This window comes from Andrena cerasifolii, chromosome 14 (genome assembly GCF_050908995.1).
Source record: "Andrena cerasifolii isolate SP2316 chromosome 14, iyAndCera1_principal, whole genome shotgun sequence".
Classification (NCBI taxonomy): Eukaryota; Metazoa; Arthropoda; class Insecta; order Hymenoptera; family Andrenidae; genus Andrena; species Andrena cerasifolii.
In genome coordinates, this window is record NC_135131.1 from 4,992,708 (window position 1) to 5,006,000 (window position 13,293).

Below are 13,293 nucleotides of genomic sequence, written 5' to 3' on the forward strand. Positions count from 1 at the left end.
ATTTCATTAGGGTAGGTTTCCTTATACGCGACTGGACGCATCGTCAAGAATTTCAAAGTCGATTTTCTCGAAAATGAAGCACGATATGAAAAAAGTTACTCTTTCTTTTCGACTTATAACAAGTAAATAAGTCGAGGAAAAGGAATACAATTTTTTGATATTGCGCTTCATTTTCGAGAAAATCGACTTTGAAATTCTTGACGATGCGTCCAGTCGCGTATGGGGAGAACCTAACTTAATGAAATTCACGGGCGATTTGGGCATAAGTGGAATTCGCCCTTGGTAGCTGACTTAGCTTGGCGCTGATTGGTTCAAGTCGCGACGCCATCGTGCGCATGCCTGGCGTTTCCCCACCGCTAAAATAACTACCCGATAAGTTATTTCCGCCACACGCTCTTCGAGAATATCGAGATTCGCGTCGATAAGAATGCTCACTTTATAATCCACGCAACTTCAAGGCGATCTCTTCTCTTTATATGCGCAAACGTGCGTAACGCGTAATGCCTAGGGTTATGTTTCTATATGTGTGTGTGTATAGAGCATAAGCGATGGCTGTATCTAATATTAATTATGTACGTAAATCAAGAGACGGGGGATCGTGTTAAATCAAATAGTTTTATACGTTCGTCTATATTTTGATATGTAAAAACAGACGATTCGGCGATCGTTGAGGACACCTCGGGAACCTCGATCTATACGTTGCACGATTATCATTATCAATCGCATTATTTGGATTACGATGTTATGGAACTTAGAAGTTGCTAAAAGGTTGTTGTGTATTTTCCTTATCGAACACTGTTATAAAAATGAGTACTCGTAGTGGTGTGTATATATACATATATATCGATTTTCGTTGAAAATATAACGAATAGTATGAGTACAATTAGCTTCTGCTGTTAATGAAGCGCATAATTTCTCAAACATGATTGTTATGACCAGCATAACCCCAAGCGGATATCTGTCGGTATTTTAGCCCAGCGCGCCTGTATATAAAGTGACCTCAATAATATTTGATCGTTAACCTATCAACGCGAATATATTTTCAAGTGTATTTTTCTTTTCATCCAATATTTTAGGGATTTCACTTTTTTTTAACATATGTTCGAATTATTCGAGAGGGCGTGATATCAGTGAATAGAGATTTATAGTACAAAAATATGTCATTTATGAATGATGTCGATAGTTATAAGAAAATGGTTTCTGAAGGAATTATGCGAATGCCGCGTACGATAGACGAAAGTTCGACCGAGTTTATGGCTCTACCTAAATACGAGCACGTGGAAGAAACGCTGGTAACACAATAATGAATACGTTAACTGCGTACATACGTAGGCAGATTCTTGCGAACGCCGTTTTGTATACGCATCGCGTTTATCCTGTTATCAATTGGAAATAACTTGCGCAGGTTGTCGGCGAGGAAATAATCGTGGACGAGGACTTCGAGATGAATCAACAAATATCGGAAGAAGATATTCAAGGACCGAAAGGGTCCTGCGAATATTTCGAAGAAAGCATGAACGTGGCGTCGCCCATAGAATATTCGGAAGATTCAATACCTTTATCTACGAGCAATACAGCTCGGCAGAAATGGCTTCCGAGCGATGCTAGTAAACATAGTTTGCTGGTACATATTAAACAGTATATTCTTTTTTACATCGCCTTAATGTACATGTCTTATATACCACTTGTTTATGAAATTCAATAGCTAGCAGACCTAGAGGACAGCGAGTACGAAGTAGAATGTCAGAAAGTGGCTAACGATGATCAGGACGGAGACGAAGAAACGATAGCCACGTTTGTAACCGCCTCTGGTCAACAATTAGCGCTGTACGCGGTTGAAGATTCAGAAGAAATCTTCGCTGTAGCAATGTACGACGAATCTGGCGAACCTCCAACAAACTTTCAGTTTCTTATGAAGTATGTATATCGAACGTATAGGATTCTTAATTACGAATAGCGAATAACGAGACTGTTTCCTTTACAGAGCAGATGTTGAAAGGTTAATAGGCGAAGGTGCTGTTAGAACTGTAAAGAAGCCAACGCAAATAAAGAAACAGTTGTTAACTACGCAACCACCGATATTTTTTTCGAAGAGTCAGCTAGCGAATGATATCGCGGTGCATAACGAAAATAAGATTATCTCGACTGAAAGTCCGAGGGTGCACAGAAAGGAGAATGCTTGGGAAGAGAATGCACCTTTGGTGGAGGATTCTGGTTTGAATTTAGGCATGAAAGAAGTTCCTAACATTATTTACGCAGCTGATGATAAACACTCTGATGTAGCGTACTTGATGATGGACGAGAATTCTACAAATATCGGTGTGTTAAAGCTATTACATCGTACGATCTGTGTATTTAATGTAATCGTAATGTAAGATTTGCGAATAACAGAAATATTTTAATCGACAGATAATTCCGAAGATTATCAAGAAGACGATGAAAGCGAAAGTGAAATTATAGAACAGTCAACGGTACAGTACATCTTGTTCGAAGGTGATCAATCCGATTCGGAACTAACATTCGACGAGATCCAAGCGACCCTGCAGAATCTAAAGGCAGCCGAGTCGAAGTCAGCGAAGAAGCAAGCAAATAAAAAGGTCGTTAAAGAGCAGAGTAACTTTGGAGATATTAAAGGGACAGAGGACGTTGATTCGGCGCCGCAAAATTCCGATTACGCTCTGTCGAACCATGTTTCCAAGACTTTAACTGAAAGAAAGTTGAATCGCAGAGATAGTCGAGAGGAGTTGCTGGCAACTTTAGGGGATTCACCAATGGATGGGATATCGAACGGCACGAACTTAGATCTGTCGAACGGTTCCATCGAATGCACGTCGCCCGAGTCAACGCAAAGACAGTGTAAAACTAAAAGGTCTCGGAAGCAGCAATTAATTTCCGTGAATCGCGAGGACTCGGAAATAATCATACAACCGGCGTCTCTCTTAAGCGAGGAGGACAATAACGTTAGAAAGCGGGGGAAACGAAAGAGAAGAGTGGTGGCTCATTCTGGGTATCGTCAAAGGAGTAGCGAGTCGAAAAGAATGAAACGGATCAAGCGTAAGGAAGTGGAGGTTATTGAGATTGATATCGACGAAGATGAAAGCGCACTTCAATCGAAAAGAGATGTTGTCGAGATAACTATAGACGACAGTAAGGATAAGTACTCTAGCGATAAAGAGAATGAAATAATAATGGTAGGAGATTCTGACGACGAAACACAGCAGTCGAATTCGAAAGCAAGTTTATTGCAGTGCCAGCATTGCTCGAAAAGCTTCAGGCAGCAAAGATCTTTAGAAACTCATTTACGTGTTTGCTCGAAATCCCCGTCGAACATGATTCGGTTTAACGAGCAGAAAGTAAAGCACTCGAACAGAACGAGCGAGGATGTAGTTAAGAAGCAATACGCTTGTAAGATATGCCAGACGAAGTTCGACGTGGTCGTGGCACTAGCCCGCCATGTGCGCTCAGAACATTCTCAAAGGAAGAAACGCAGATTTAGTAAGTCTTCTATAGAACGATCGCCCATAGAAGTTGAGGAGAAGAAAGAGCCTGTTGAGCCGAAAAGGCAACTGACCATGATTAAGAAGATTAAGAGAAAAAGAAGCCAACGACCAAATTGTACCTGGGAAGTAAAGAAATTAAGTTGTTCTGATTGTGGGAGATGGTTCCCAAGTGCTGCTTTACTGAGGGCACATTGTCTACAGCATGGAACAAAGAAATCTGGTAAATTCTCGCCAAAATCATATAGATTTACGTTTTTTCCTTCTTTTCCTTTCTTTCTTTTTTTTCTTTTCCCTTCCTTCCCTTTCCATTCCTTTTCTTTTTTTCTTTTCCTTTCCTCCCCAAGTAATTATCTAAAAAAGAATTGGTATAATTGGTTGAACTGATTTTGATATTAATAAGAATATTCTTTTTCAGAGCAGCAAATACGTAGATGTCAAGTGTGCCAGAAATTAATAAAATCTAGATTGCTATTTGTACAACACTTAAAGAAACACGGGAATGTACAGAAGAACACAAAGTCCATAGCAAACATTCAGAAGAAGTTGCATACCACGAGATCGGTGACGAGCAAAATCACAACGCTGAGAAAGCGAGGAAGACCACGGAAACTTTGATCTCTTTAAGTAATCGCCCATAGAGCTTCTGCAAATCGGTGATATGCCAGAAACATTGTTACTGTATTATTTCCTCTAATGTGAAATATGTATAATACGATGTTCATACTTCTAATAAAAGTTGGACATATTTATATGTTGAAGAAGAGATATCTTTTACTCTAAAATGTATTAGATACATAGGTAACTGTATATAACATTTAGATGTATTATGTATATTATATATATAAATACCATCTAATTTTACATTGTCATATACACTTGGAGTTTAATCGTCATCAAAGACTGACTTCTCTTAATTGATATTCTCGTTTCATTATATAATCACAAAACGAAGTGCCGAAACTTAACAATCACAAATTTCAAAGGAATATACAGGCTTGTAGAATTCTATTAGCAGAGTGCTTGAAACAAATTAGGTCGGTCAGCCTTTGCTCATAAGTATAAATGATGTATGATACCGCTTAATTAATGACACGATTGATCAACTGTAAATAAAATCATTGTATTAAAAATACATAAACATATATTGTCTGATACACACGTTATAAACTTTCTTCTGGTCATTGGGTTTCTGAAACCTAAATAAACTTCATACCGAAAAGATCTCGTACAACTGTCTGTCTTACTCGACTAATTATTTGTGACAATGAATAACTAATAATTAAATGTCACATAGTATCAAAAATCATAAAATTAATACAGATACAAAAATCAATTTAGAAAGTGTCTCGACTCAAATTACGAAGCTTTAAAACGAAGAAGGCAAATTTTAATGCGCAATCCACAATGACGAAATTGAACTAGTAGACGAAACGGAAATTCCTTTTCTTCCCCTTGCTCCCAGTTTTCAAATACTATTTTCAGGTGTTGCGCAACGTTATTTTGATAGGCAAACTACAATTGTGTCACTGTTTATGGTACGATCCGTCAAGATATTAACAATAATATATATCTATCATCACACAGAATCCTGAGCTCTTTCAGCATTGCGTGATTATAATTTTCTTCGTTTAAAACTTCAAATTATCGAGGTAAAACCTAACCTAAACACGATAATGCCTTGAAGGTGTTTATCAGCGTTGTGGGGAAACCACTCAAGCTTGTTTTCAGTGGGGGAAGTTACGCAAGTCCACGTATGCTCGTGATAACGCCGCAACGTCGAACCAATCAACGCCAAGATAGGAAATGATAAGAAACGATCAACTAGCCAAGTCAAGTGAGGCCGCAGCCAACCAGCGTCGACAGGCTCGCTCATACATGCCTCATGACAGCATACTTTTAGAAGAATGCCTTCAATCCTGCTTAAGGTGCGATTTCATGCCGACGCTCGACGCTCGTTGTGAGCGTCAAAACCAGTCACGTGATCGTTCCACTTGACTCACGTCACGCGGAAAAGCTATACTCGGTTTAGCTTTTCCGCTCATTCTCTCCGACTCACTCGTTCGTTGGTCGAGCGTCGGTCACGTGATTGATTTTGACGCTCAAAACGAGCATCGACGCTGAAAGTCCCGTGGATCGATCACGTGACTGGTTTTGACGCTCAAAACGAGCGTCGAGCGTCAACATGAGATCGCACCTTTATAATAAAACAGTAGAGCACAACTCGTTTAAAGGATCTCTCTCTATCATCATACATAAAAATGGATATTACAGAAGGATACAAGAGAAGGAGATATGTACAAAAATGTGAGCCAGAGGATAGTGATAAAAGCGAAGCAGAAAGTGACAATGAATTCGAGCCGAACGTAGAATGGGACAGCCACGACAAAAGGGTACTGTTAGACGCTCTTAACAAATATGGGTCTAAGGACATTGCAGCTATATCAAAGATGCTACCAAACATGCCTGCTGAGGCTATTCAATCAAAGATCTCGGAATACTCGACGATAGCGGAACGCTTGTATGAAAACGAGTTGCTAGATAAATGGATGGAGTGCGGTTTGTATAAACCCGGAGACAGCGTCGTGCCGGAAGCACTGTTATTTATAGGAATGTTCGAAGATCACCCATCGCCCTCCGAAGCAGGGGGCTACGACTTTAGGTATGTATTTTATTTAATGCTTTTAATAAGTCACCCGCGATACATTATGGTACAAATTGTATTCGCTGGTACATTAAGTAATAACACAATCATGCTTCGCTATTTCAGAGCAATCTATGATTTTCTTCATCGCTCGTGCTTCGAGCGAACATCATTCTTCGATCTATCAGAGAAAGATAGAAATCTGCTCTGTTCCTCTTTATCAAAAATAGAAAAGAAGGTATGGCCAACATGCCAGAAGGAGATTTGGGAATACGTCGGGAGGGTTTACAATAAGAGGAACATTAAGAAAGTATATACAGCAAAGAATGTACATTCCTTGTAGTATTATAATTTTAGTCGGTTTACTACTGGTTTTCTGTTAATTCTGTATTGTCCAACAATCTTTTACTGTAATAGAGCTAGGTGTATGCTTGTATTAGCTGCTCCGAACATGTACAACAAAACCTTAGCAACATTATCCGAGAGCAGATAGTAGAGTATACTGGTGAAGTTCAGCTTCAACATTTTGGGAACACCATACACACAAATTTCGAATAAATTCTGTAACTATCGGTACACAACCAGTAATGAATTTCTGATAATAAAGTAGCTTTATATTATATTTATATTAATGTTTCAATGCATTTGCCAGTAAGGGTATTTTAATTGGTCGCTCCAATTTCAATATATATATATCGAGATATTGTTTTATTGTAAATAATGAGAATGAGCAAGAATTAAATGCATAAAGAAATTAATTTATTCAGAATGCATGTGGTAAAATAAAATAGTTTTATATTTTTCTATTAAAAATGCATTATTTTATACAACGTACCTATCATTTGAGTAATGCACTAATCGATTGGATTGTATACAAGTGATTAATAAAGTCTGATAACACTAAGTCTATAATAAATGCAAAGAATAAAACCGAACAAGCCTAAGTAAATAGTACTAATGATCCCTTTCGCTTTAGCGCGCGTCGACTATAAAGCATTTAATGTCTTTGAGCACAGCGTAATATGCAACGCGTAGCAACACTCTTTGGAGCGTAAAACATACGTGCATATACGTTCACACGCGCATGATATATATTCACATACATTTCGTACGGCGAAAGGGGGTAAAGTGCGGAATAAAAATAATTTCGTTTCAATACTTGTTATTATAATTATTTTATATGAATTCGAAATCCGTAAGATGGGAACGGCATTTAAAGATCTTCAACTCCAATGAAATTTACCTAATTCGCTTAATGATAATTAATTCTTTAGTATTTCCCATGCATCGTCTTCTAGTTTCGAATCCCAACTGGTTGTACGGTTATCAGTATCAAAATTGATTAAAGCCTCTTCTTTAACCTTGTCTCTTGATTTCCTTGCCACTGGTTTAGGCTCCGATGCTTTTTCGTTACTCTGCTTCACGTCATTGTCCCAATCCCACTCGGAGTTCGAAGAATTTGTAGTTGATACATTGGTTCTAGGATAAAAGAAATTCACATGTTTTATTTTGAAGCAAATTTTTCCCGAGTCTGAAGTTTGGGGGCGGGGCGAGTATAAGTTAAAGGACTAAATTTCGAAATCCCCGAATGTTGAATTCTCAAGTGCGGAGTACTCCACATATTCCACAGAACTCACGCCGGCCCTGAATGAAAGATTCATGAGCTTACTTTGGTGGCGATGTCTTCATTAAAGAAGTCTTTTCGGTTGAATGTGGTTGAACCTCGCTGTTCTGGTAAGCAGCCGGAGAAGTTTGATAATGTTCGTTCGAATTATACTGATTTTGCCCCATCGAATTTGTTCCTCCGATATCGCCCCATCCTCTTCTTCCCAAATCTCCAACCTGTGTAGCAAGCATTCAATTGAAACGGGAACGAGAATTCTCTCATTTTCAACACCAAATGCCATATTAATCAAATATCAAAGCATCTAGTTAAGATACATTATTCAGCAATCTACCTTTGCAGCTAAACTATTAACATGACTTCCAACGTCTTCCAACAAAGTACCATCACGAACCTAGCGAAAACAAAATGGAACAAAACCGAAAATGAAAGTATAACTGAAAAATATTATCTTACGAAAATGCTTAAGAGCTAAAATTATTAGTCTAAAAACAGTAAATGAAATATAATAGATAAGCATGCTAATATCGTTAATTTATCGCACTACTAAATGACAGAATGAAAATTTGTCTCTAAATTAATATACCTTCTGGGTCGCCAGCTCTCCAATTTTAATAGCATTTTCCGTCGCCTTGCTTGCTATTTTCGATGCGGACGAAGAGAACATTGACCATCCCTACAATGTTATATGTTAACTGTAACGTGTACCTATATATTATTAACGATACATATTTAAAAAGTTCAATCCGATATTAGTTATTTTACACTGGCTAAAGATGAAACTGCATTATCAAAGAATTCTTGCGACGAACTTCTAGACGGCTGTTCCATTTGATACCCGAACCCTCCGTATTTGCCACCCTGGCTAGGTGGAAGATTCCTGTAAGAATATTCACCTACATGTGTAATTCTGTTTGCGATTAACGCAAATAGAGTAACACTTGCATGAAAACCCGTACTCACTCGGGCCGATTGGCATTCTCGCTCTGTTTCTTAACGAAGAAAGCCTCCGTTTGAGTTTTACAAACGCCTGAATTAAAATTTTGGTAAGAACTCGACACATCGCTCTGATATGATGGATACTCTTGTTGATTCGCCGAATACGTCGAAGGCTGGAAATCTTTAGCTGTCGAGGTATTAGGACTCCAATTCTCTCCACGAACTAACGTCGCGATCTAATAGTTGCATTTACAATCATGTTTAAGGGCATAAGTAAAACATTGCGCCGCGCTGATCGTAAAATAGCGAAATCTTAAACAAGAAGACTAAAGCATCGAGGTTTATAATTAAAGCCGGGAATCCACCGGGAGGCTAAGCTATGCTAAGCTATGCTATGCCATGTTACGTTTTAAAAAAATCAGCTTCAATACATTCTTATGGAACCGTTTCAACCAAAAGCTACATTAAAACATAGCATCGCATAGCATAGCATAGCTTAGCTTCCCAGTGGATTCCCGGCTGAACACGTTGATCGCCCAGCGTGAATCGGTGGAGTTTCTCCCAAGGCCCAAATCCGAACTCGGAGTGTAAACAGCACGATAAGCTGGAAGAGCGATACAATGCAATTTAAATATAGCCAGAGCCACGTAATTGGACGAAGAAGAGCATCACCCGTAAACGGATGACGGGGCCCCCGCGGAAGCATAGTCGTCACCCAGATATGGGTGATGTAGCGACCAACGTGTTATGCGAAGGAAAGTGTGAGCGCAACGTGGCGCAATAAAATCGTGCGAAAATCTGCGATTAAGGGTGATAAAGCATGCTTACCCTATCTCTATATAACGCTGCTGCTTTAGTATTATACTTTTGTGTTATAGACATATTGTCGTTCCAATCTGGCTGCGATTCGAAGAATTCGCGAGCATTTTTGTTCCCGCCAACTTTCATTTTCTCTAATTCCACGTCCTTCCATTTATCCATAGAAATGGAACGGACAAAGGACAAGTGGACACCGAGTCCTCTGTGTTTGCCCGAGCATTCGAGGCAAATCCATATACCGTACGTAACAGAAACCCATTGCGGATTATGCGTGCCACATTCGAAGCATCTCTGCAAATTGATGAGACGTAATGATATTAACATATGGCATAACAATGAGGCAGTTAGAGGAATACTTTACATTATTCTCATCCCTAGGTTTGAGTTCACTCAAAACTCGTCGAGTCCTCGGGCTGGCCATGATTCGCGCCACGAAAAGTCCAACTAAGTCAGGTTTAATATCTACTACCTGAATTAAATGTCCACCATACTACACTTGCTGTCTTTAGCTTGCCAATGAAAGTTCCATTTTTTCCGATCTTTCATGGGTAGCCGCGAATGACAGAAACAATCTATTCCGATAAATACCGATTAGTTGATACTTGTTTTAAATTTTATTTTATGCAGATTAATGAACATATCATTTATATGCAGCCAAATTAAATAACGTATCATCAAGTTCGGTAAAGCGATCATTTCATTGGATATTTCGTTCCATATGATGTAGGGAGGCCATCAGGCGGTAACTAAAAATTCAAGTGTGTAGTATATTACTAAAATCTACCGTTACGGTGCGCTGCGTTCTAATTACTCCGGAGAATCCTCATTTCCGTCTAAACGCGTTTCCGTGAGAATCGTCCTTAAAGAATAACAGGAGAAATATCATTTTATTATTGACGATTTGCTAATTTGTTAAGCCCCTCGGGAAATGTTGATAGTTTTTCGTCTTACATTCCCTGTCACTCGAAGTCAATGCTGCAATTTGGATTTATTGATTCGATCAGAAAAAGAGATTCTCAACGAAACGCTGGGATTATTATAAAGACCCGCCATATCGATCAGTGTCCTCGCTTTCAAGTAAAATAAAAAGTATTATTTGTTTCGTGACACTACTACGAAAATATTCCTTGTACTTAATTAGAACACTTCTGTTCATTCTCTCCGGTGAAATTCTGAATATAATTGTACATGGAAATTGAAGGGAAATGCAAAATTCGAAAGTATTTTTCATTTTATCCAAATAATGTGATACAATTTACATTGATAATTTCGTAAACGCAGGTCTGATAACTTTTTTGCAAACAGAAGTGATATAAATTTAAGAGAAAAATGATCGAAACTGAGTTTAAGGAATACTGCGACAAACGGCTAAAGTACGTCTGCCAATCAAAAGGCAAGGCATTTGTTCCATGTAAACGGGGCCTGTATAATGGCGCAGAGCGCGTGCGCAACCCCACCCACTGTCCATGACAAATGCAACTTTTACTTCCGGTTGAGTTTGGCCTCCGTACAAGGTTTTTTGGGTTTAGCAGTATTCTTGCGTGGTGCTTCTGTTATCGTACGTCATCCGTGATTTTTCTCACCTACACTTGCACTTTGCAATTCTATATCTCCCCGGGATATATTTTGTTTGTCGTATGTCCATCCAGAATCTCAACACATTCGGTAAGTATAATATTTTCCGCTTTGTAAATCATCGTATTCCAGAACGATAGTTTTGTCAAAATGGCGATGGCGTCTTTCGCTTGCATCATAGTGCGCAATCGATTAACTTCCAGCTACGATTTCTCCGTTTTCCGCTGAGATAATCGCTACATCCCGCGGGAATCTATAATTCCGGACAGAAATCGGAGAAATCTCAACGTAATATGTTATTGCTCGGTTGTTCCAGACCCCTTTGCAGATGCAATCAAGGGTTCAGATGATGATGTCCAAGACGGTCTCGTGCATATAAGGATCCAGCAACGGAATGGTCGTAAGACCTTAACAACGGTGCAAGGACTCTCGTCTGAATATGACTTGAAGAAAATTGTGAGAGCATGTAAAAAGGTAACGAGATCTCGAAAAAAATCGCGCTGCGTACTTCGATCTTTTGTCAGTGTCAGAACCGTTCTAAAAATAGAACCGATGCAAACAACTGTCCAGCGTAGCAGCCTAATTGCACACGACTTTAGAAAACTCGTAATTCCTTTTCTTGTACGCGGTATATAATGCTCTTCCCGAGAATATGATCGACCTAACGCGTTTTCTTTTTTTAATTCGTCGGAGAAATATTCATAAGCACTTTGACCTATTTAGGAATACGGGCGGATACACTTTGCCGCGGTTCCCGAATATTTCGTCTAGACATTTTGTTAAATTTATTGATTATTGAAATCCGCAAATTTTTATTGGCCATTGGATGCATAAATAGGTAGACATGTTACATATTTTATTTCGATGAATTTTATATCCATTGATTTTCATTAGTCCCCTTGTATTATAATTTATAACACCCTAAATATGGTAGTATATTTTTAACAATATATGCATATAAAGGAAAGGGGCATATATAAAAGTGATTGTGGAAATCTTATAAACAGTGATTCGAGTCACTTGAAGTACAAAATAATTTGTTCGCGAAATAATTGAGAAAATCGTAATAATTTAAACAGACGATCTAGTAAGTTAAAATCTTCAATTTTTAAATATATTTTTTTTTATGGATTGTGCGAATAATGATTAATTATCGGCATAACGATCAGGAAAATACGGGTGGTTAATCGCCGGATGTGTAAAGTAAGATTTCTCTGCAGGAGTTTGCCTGCAATGGGACAGTAATCGAGCACCCGGAGTACGGGGAGGTGTTGCAGCTGCAGGGGGACCAGCGAGAGAATATATGCCAGTGGCTAACAAAGTCAGGTCTGGCCAAACCTGACCAACTAAAAGTCCATGGTTTTTAACCAGCAAACACCCATGCCACTATATAAGAACACACCACCTTCATCAACACCTTATCATCTTAAATTATCTGTATCAGTCACTAATACTTGTTGATATTTCGTGAGATATCCTATTATATACACATATATATTTCAATAAAAAAAAAGATATATATAACGGTAACGATATATAGGCACAATATTCTAATCAGACAATTTGTAAGATTGTAGGAAGCAATACTTTGCAGTCTTATGTTAGGTAATCCACTAAACTCGTCACAATTTAAAGTAGTAGCGATAACTAACTAGTAATCTGAGAAAATACATATACAAGGGATAGATACACATAGCAACGGATGGATCTTCATTTTGGAATTAGGTAGTATGTATCTCGGCGCTATAGACGTGTTCAGAGAAAGATATAAACAAAAAAGAGCTATTATTTTAGGCTGCTGATTGGCTTAATGCGTGTAATGCTGAATGCTTTGTTTTCTTTGTACAATAAGAATAACAGACATGATTTTTACATTGTCATCTCAAAGTTTTGTGCCTTTGATTCCACATTGATTGTATTATTTATTGAAATGATCATCTTTTATTGTAATGGATTTATTTTGAGGGAGAATTGCCAACTTTTTCGCTTTTTAAGACAGTATTGACAACACGAGATCAATTGTTTTCGATAATAATGTGGCTGTTCTAAATAAATGGTAATTCACCAGTTTTGTGACTTTCAATACCTCCCCCCTCCCAGACCTTTTTATCTATTTATGTAACTACGAATGTTAATAACGAAGCAGGAAACGGGCGCGTAGTGAACATCGCTCGGGGAAAGGATAAATGTTAAAG

General features: G+C 38.4%; 4 protein-coding genes across 10 annotated transcripts; 3 read left to right on the plus strand and 1 right to left on the minus strand.

Annotated features, from left to right (window-relative positions):
- Positions 1–459: 459 nt before the first annotated feature.
- On the plus strand, positions 460–4,261 carry LOC143376591 (uncharacterized). Of its 6 annotated transcripts, none has more exons than XM_076827074.1 (7): positions 462–768; positions 1,077–1,292; positions 1,406–1,624; positions 1,706–1,917; positions 1,985–2,319; positions 2,410–3,720; positions 3,916–4,261. In XM_076827074.1, the coding sequence occupies exons 2-7, from the start codon at positions 1,158–1,160 to the stop codon at positions 4,113–4,115; spliced, it is 2,412 nt and encodes an 803-aa protein (XP_076683189.1). In that variant the 5' UTR covers positions 462–768; positions 1,077–1,157; the 3' UTR covers positions 4,116–4,261. The 6 variants fall into 6 exon arrangements, with proteins under 6 accessions (XP_076683193.1, XP_076683189.1, XP_076683188.1 ...); XM_076827075.1 differs by having other exon boundaries at positions 463–768; positions 1,207–1,292; XM_076827078.1 differs by having other exon boundaries at positions 460–1,292; positions 3,921–4,065.
- Positions 4,262–5,695: 1,434 nt separating this feature from the next.
- LOC143376533 (uncharacterized) lies at positions 5,696–7,045 on the plus strand. Its single transcript, XM_076827010.1, has 2 exons — positions 5,696–6,159; positions 6,268–7,045. The coding sequence occupies exons 1-2, from the start codon at positions 5,759–5,761 to the stop codon at positions 6,482–6,484; spliced, it is 618 nt and encodes a 205-aa protein (XP_076683125.1). The 5' UTR covers positions 5,696–5,758; the 3' UTR covers positions 6,485–7,045.
- Positions 6,915–10,289, minus strand: Arfgap1 (ADP-ribosylation factor GTPase-activating protein 1). Of its 2 annotated transcripts, XM_076827007.1 has the most exons (8): positions 9,885–10,288; positions 9,533–9,814; positions 8,729–8,940; positions 8,531–8,645; positions 8,352–8,441; positions 8,100–8,159; positions 7,811–7,983; positions 6,915–7,620 (listed from the first exon to the last, which is right to left on the minus strand). In XM_076827007.1, exons 1-8 carry the CDS (start codon positions 9,942–9,944, stop codon positions 7,404–7,406), a joined length of 1,209 nt encoding a protein of 402 aa, XP_076683122.1. In that variant the 5' UTR covers positions 9,945–10,288; the 3' UTR covers positions 6,915–7,403. The 2 variants fall into 2 exon arrangements, with proteins under 2 accessions (XP_076683122.1, XP_076683123.1); XM_076827008.1 differs by lacking the exon at positions 8,100–8,159 and having other exon boundaries at positions 9,885–10,289.
- Positions 10,290–11,009: 720 nt separating this feature from the next.
- Eif1 (eukaryotic translation initiation factor eIF1) lies at positions 11,010–13,167 on the plus strand. The gene is made up of 3 exons (XM_076827360.1): positions 11,010–11,188; positions 11,415–11,572; positions 12,319–13,167. The coding sequence occupies exons 1-3, from the start codon at positions 11,161–11,163 to the stop codon at positions 12,463–12,465; spliced, it is 333 nt and encodes a 110-aa protein (XP_076683475.1). The 5' UTR covers positions 11,010–11,160; the 3' UTR covers positions 12,466–13,167.
- The last annotated feature ends 126 nt before the right edge of the window (positions 13,168–13,293 follow it).

Bases quoted from the DNA above. Each gene is read 5' to 3' on its own strand.
- LOC143376591 (XM_076827073.1), top strand. From the start codon at position 1,158: ATGTCATTTATGAATGATGTCGATAGTTATAAGAAAATGGTTTCTGAA. The intron at 1,293-1,405 runs GTAACACAATAA...TAACTTGCGCAG, and splicing joins AGCACGTGGAAGAAACGCTG to GTTGTCGGCGAGGAAATAAT. The intron at 1,625-1,705 runs GTACATATTAAA...GAAATTCAATAG, and splicing joins CTAGTAAACATAGTTTGCTG to CTAGCAGACCTAGAGGACAG.
- LOC143376533 (XM_076827010.1), top strand. From the start codon at position 5,759: ATGGATATTACAGAAGGATACAAGAGAAGGAGATATGTACAAAAATGT. The intron at 6,160-6,267 runs GTATGTATTTTA...TCGCTATTTCAG, and splicing joins GCAGGGGGCTACGACTTTAG to AGCAATCTATGATTTTCTTC.
- Arfgap1 (XM_076827007.1), bottom strand. From the start codon at position 9,944: ATGGCCAGCCCGAGGACTCGACGAGTTTTGAGTGAACTCAAACCTAGG. The intron at 7,984-8,099 runs GTAGATTGCTGA...CTTGCTACACAG, and splicing joins TTAATAGTTTAGCTGCAAAG to GTTGGAGATTTGGGAAGAAG. The intron at 7,621-7,810 runs GTAAGCTCATGA...CTTTTATCCTAG, and splicing joins ATGAAGACATCGCCACCAAA to AACCAATGTATCAACTACAA.
- Eif1 (XM_076827360.1), top strand. From the start codon at position 11,161: ATGTCCATCCAGAATCTCAACACATTCG. The intron at 11,189-11,414 runs GTAAGTATAATA...CGGTTGTTCCAG, and splicing joins CCAGAATCTCAACACATTCG to ACCCCTTTGCAGATGCAATC. The intron at 11,573-12,318 runs GTAACGAGATCT...ATTTCTCTGCAG, and splicing joins TTGTGAGAGCATGTAAAAAG to GAGTTTGCCTGCAATGGGAC.